At 41.4% G+C, this 4210-nt stretch overlaps 1 protein-coding gene across 1 annotated transcript; it reads left to right on the plus strand.

Moving 5' to 3' along the window:
• The first annotated feature begins 276 nt into the window (after positions 1–276).
• On the plus strand, positions 277–2841 carry LOC108966351 (probable cytochrome P450 6v1). Its single transcript, XM_018929199.1, has 3 exons — positions 277–1200; positions 1302–2111; positions 2189–2841. The coding sequence occupies exons 1-3, from the start codon at positions 733–735 to the stop codon at positions 2465–2467; spliced, it is 1557 nt and encodes a 518-aa protein (XP_018784744.1). The 5' UTR covers positions 277–732; the 3' UTR covers positions 2468–2841.
• Positions 2842–4210: the final 1369 nt, after the last annotated feature.

The raw sequence follows: 4210 nt of genomic DNA on the forward strand, positions 1-4210 counted from the left end.
TTATTATTTTTTTTTTCAAATTTATTTGAGTTTATGTCAAAATTTTACTTTCTAATCTATGTCATTGATGAAAATTAAAAGAAAAAAATAGTTAAACAAACACAATAATTAATTTTAAATAAATATAATTTAAATCAAATATTATCCTACTAGTTAGGAAATTTCATTAAACTGTTGGCCGCCGCTTTAAATTAGACCGCCTGTAGGGTGCTGCCTTAGCCGCAGTCTATCTGGTTTGCGGTTGGAGAGCATTAATTTATGAGCAAAAAATAAGACGCGCGCTCAGCGCTTCGCACTGAATCATTCCGCGTGCTGCTTGGCCACGTCGCTGCCTACGCGAATACGAGCTGAGACGTCGAAAATGGGGCCTGTACTGGAGCGTCGGCAGAGCTTCGGTACAAATTCGCCAAAGAGCATGCAGGCAGTCGTTTGCTTTGTTTTGATAACGCCGGTACGCGTTGTTCTCGTTGCGCTTTTTTGTTGTGGCGTGGCGTGGTGTTGTTTGCTTTGTTTTCACAAACAAAACACACGAAGAGTGCATTCAACCGCACAAACAAACATTTACAATAAACGCGCATATAAAGTGGTTTATCAACTCGAACAAGTGCTTGCACAATCCTTGCCTAGCATTTCGCTATAAAGTATAAATAGTAATTAATTTTAGTATTAAATATATATATAAGGTCAAGCGCTGAACGCCTACGTTGCCATAGAACTTTGCGTGCGTGAACAATGGTGGACTCCACTAGCGCGCTGCTCGTGTTCGTCACCGTGCTGACAGCTGTGTTCGTTTGGTCGCGCCGTACATATGTCTACTGGCAGCGACGACGCGTCAAGTTCGTGCAGCCCGTACATTTGCTGGGCAACCTGAAAGACGTGCTGTGGCTGCACACTTCATTTCCGTTGCTGCTGCGCGACTACTACTTCGACGCACAATTCAAAGATGAGCCGGTGGTTGGCATCTACTTGTTCCACCAGCCAGCGCTGCTGATACGCGATCTCAATTTGGTACGCACCATTTTGGTGGAGGACTTTGTCAGCTTCTCGATGCGGTTCTCCAAATGTGACAAACATGTGGACAAGCTCGCGGCGAACAGTTTGTTCTTCGTGCGCAATCCCGAATGGCGTGAGATACGGACGCGGCTTTCGCCGGCATTCACCAGCGGTAAGATCAAGCAGATGTTTGCACTCATGGAGGAGGTACTTTCACTTGTTCAACCAACTGTATTTGCCCAGCGCACCACACTTACCAACATATAATTTTTTTTTTTTTATTTGTTACCCTCGCCTTGGTAACACAGGTGGGATGTGATCTCGAGGCCTATCTGAAACGTCTCACGGCCAACGGCAATCAGCGACGCAACGCTGTGGTGAACGTGAAGGAGATTTGCGATCTCTACAACACAGATCTGATTGCCAGCATAGCGTTCGGCCTGCGCTCATACAGCTTGCGCAACAAACAGACGGAGCTGGGCAGCAATTGTAGAGAAGTGTATACGCTCACCTTTACGCGCGTCATCGATTTGTGTGTCATCTTCTTCCTGCCCAAATTTGTGTCGCTATTGCGGCGCCATCTCTTGCCGCCGGCACATGCGGACTTTTTGCGTCGCACCGTCTTGCAGGTGATTGAGGAGCGTGAGCGCAATGGCATACTGCGTAATGATCTCGTTGAAATGCTGTTGACGCTGAAAATGGAGGCGGCGCTCAATCAGGATCGCACGCATTTCACGCACCAACAAGACTATTTGGTCGCGCAGGCGGCCATGTTCGAACTGACGGGCATCGAAAGCTGCGCCATGACCATGACATTTGCCTTGTACGAGCTGGCCAAACAGCCGTTGCTGCAAGCGCGTTTGCGCGCCGAAATACGCCAGACGCTGGGTGATGCGCAAGCGCATGCTATTACTTATGACAAGGTGCAGCGTATGCGCTACCTGACGATGGTGGTGGATGAGACGCTGCGCAAGTATCCGAATGTGCCGATTTTGGAGCGCGAATGCACACCCATCAATAAGAAGCGTTTCGTTGCGCTGCGTCCGTATGCCGACTGCTTTGTGCGCCGCGGCATGCCCGTTTACATATCGAATTTAGCGATACATCATGACCCACAGGTAAGTGTGCGCATTTGTTGTTGACAATTTTTAGTTTATTATTATAATACTATATATCTTCTCTTTCTGCCCACCAGTATTGGCCCGAGCCGGCGCGTTTCGATCCCGAACGCTTCTCGCCGGAGAACCGCACATTGCACATGCCCATGTCATATCTGCCCTTCGGCGCCGGTCCGCACAACTGCATCGGCATGGCCATAGCGCAGATGCAGATCAAACTTGGCCTCATACATTTTCTGCACACTCATCGTGTGGAGTTTTGCGAAAAGACTGTCGACAACATCGAATTCGATCGGAAGTTTCTGTTGTTGTCGAATAAAAGCGACATCTATTTGAGCGTCGAGCGCTGCTTGTGATGGCGCGCAGTGATGACAGGAGCGGCTCGCGCGTCACGCAAAACTTTGTGCTTATCAGTTAATACTTCAGCCCGCTATCTGAAACATGCGCGCATCCTTAAATACATGCAGCGCGTTTGCATGCCTCCAGCAGCCGCTGAGCGCGCTGTTGGTGTGTGGTGCATGAACCAAATCAGAAGAATTTCTATCAGCCTTTTTAAGCCAAAAGACCAGTGTAAAGCTCATATGCGTCGCTTCAATGAACTTTCTCAATCATTGCTGTCGCTTTTACATATACGTATACATACTTAGACATATAGTACATATCTACACCGTTTTTACTCGTCTGCTTTATTTGTTTATTATAATTATTATTGCTAAATGTTTGTATTGTATTTGTAATTTTTATTGTATATATATGAAAATATTGTTAATAGAGCATTTTTTTATGAATGAGTAAGCGCATCTATTATTTATTTTTCTCTTTTATTTCTTTTTTTAACTCTTTCGCTGTTTGTAGGTGCGATCACGCCACCGGTGACGTCGAAATCGTTTATCTTTATAAGGGGATTTCGATAATATGTTTGTAGAGCAAAGGCGTGAAAAGAGCTGTGCATGTGTTTGTGCGCATTTATCTATAATTGTTCATTTACCTGCCTGTTTGTATGTGTTTTTGCGCCTAGTCTTCAAGTTTATCGTTTCGGTGCTTAGCTATTTCTTGCTTTTCTAATTTTATGCGCTCCGCTATGCCATACATCACGTTACTTAATTATTCCTGTGGTCGCAGTAAGACAATTTTGTTGTGAATGATTTGTATTCTTTACGCTCAGCGCGCTACAGTTGGCATAATTCGACTGTTAGACATAAATGAAAAAATACAGTTTAAAATTTAAAAATATTTGATTTTGTAGGTTTTAGTAAGATATTTTGTACTACAGTTGAGAAATTTGAGAGAAAAAAAATTATGTTTGAACTTAAGTTATCGTTGTTGCAGAATATGAAGCATTAATTCCAGCTAGAACAAGAACAAAAGAGAAATAACTAACTAGTATTTCAATATTTTCTGAAACAATAAAAAAAAAAATTTTACTTAATTTTCTAAAAAAAAAAACATTTTACTTAATTTTCAAAAAAAAAAAAATTTGTGAAAGTGTTGTCAAATTTTTGTCACTATTACTACTCAATTTTCCACAAGTGGCTTGTGAGAACAAATTTCTTCTAAAACATCAATTATATTCATTAATTTTTGATTCTTGCTATTTCTGTAAGGTTTGAAATGTCAAATGTAATGACTTTTTGGCAAAACAATCAAAATTCTTTCACTTTATTTCTATGTTAATTGATGGCAAATTTTTTCAAACCTATTTATCTGCTTGCTGTAAAAATGTCAACTTTATGTTTGCCACTTCCGTCATTGCATTTGATGTAATGTTAAATACGCTTGGTCTGCATCCAACTCCAAAAAAATATTTGTGAATATATTTATCAACACATTGTTAGTTGCGGTTTTCAGTACGTCAAATTTACTGATACTTTTTTAAAACATTGAAAATACCACAATATATTTCTACCGAAAATTATGACAAGATTTTCAAGCAAAATTGGCAACCGGTTGAAAAACAGCAAACGTGTGTCTAGTCAGTTCAGGTCCACTGAATTTGACGTAATACAATAAATAAGTATCCAATAAATATGTTTACCATTATTTTAATATGTCCAGCTTTTTTGACAGTTGGTATATAAACAATGCAAACAGTCAACCAG

The sequence above is a fragment of the Bactrocera latifrons genome, unplaced genomic scaffold (assembly GCF_001853355.1).
Source record: "Bactrocera latifrons isolate USDA-ARS-PBARC rearing strain unplaced genomic scaffold, ASM185335v1 scaffold_16, whole genome shotgun sequence".
NCBI classification, from domain to species: domain Eukaryota; kingdom Metazoa; phylum Arthropoda; class Insecta; order Diptera; family Tephritidae; genus Bactrocera; species Bactrocera latifrons.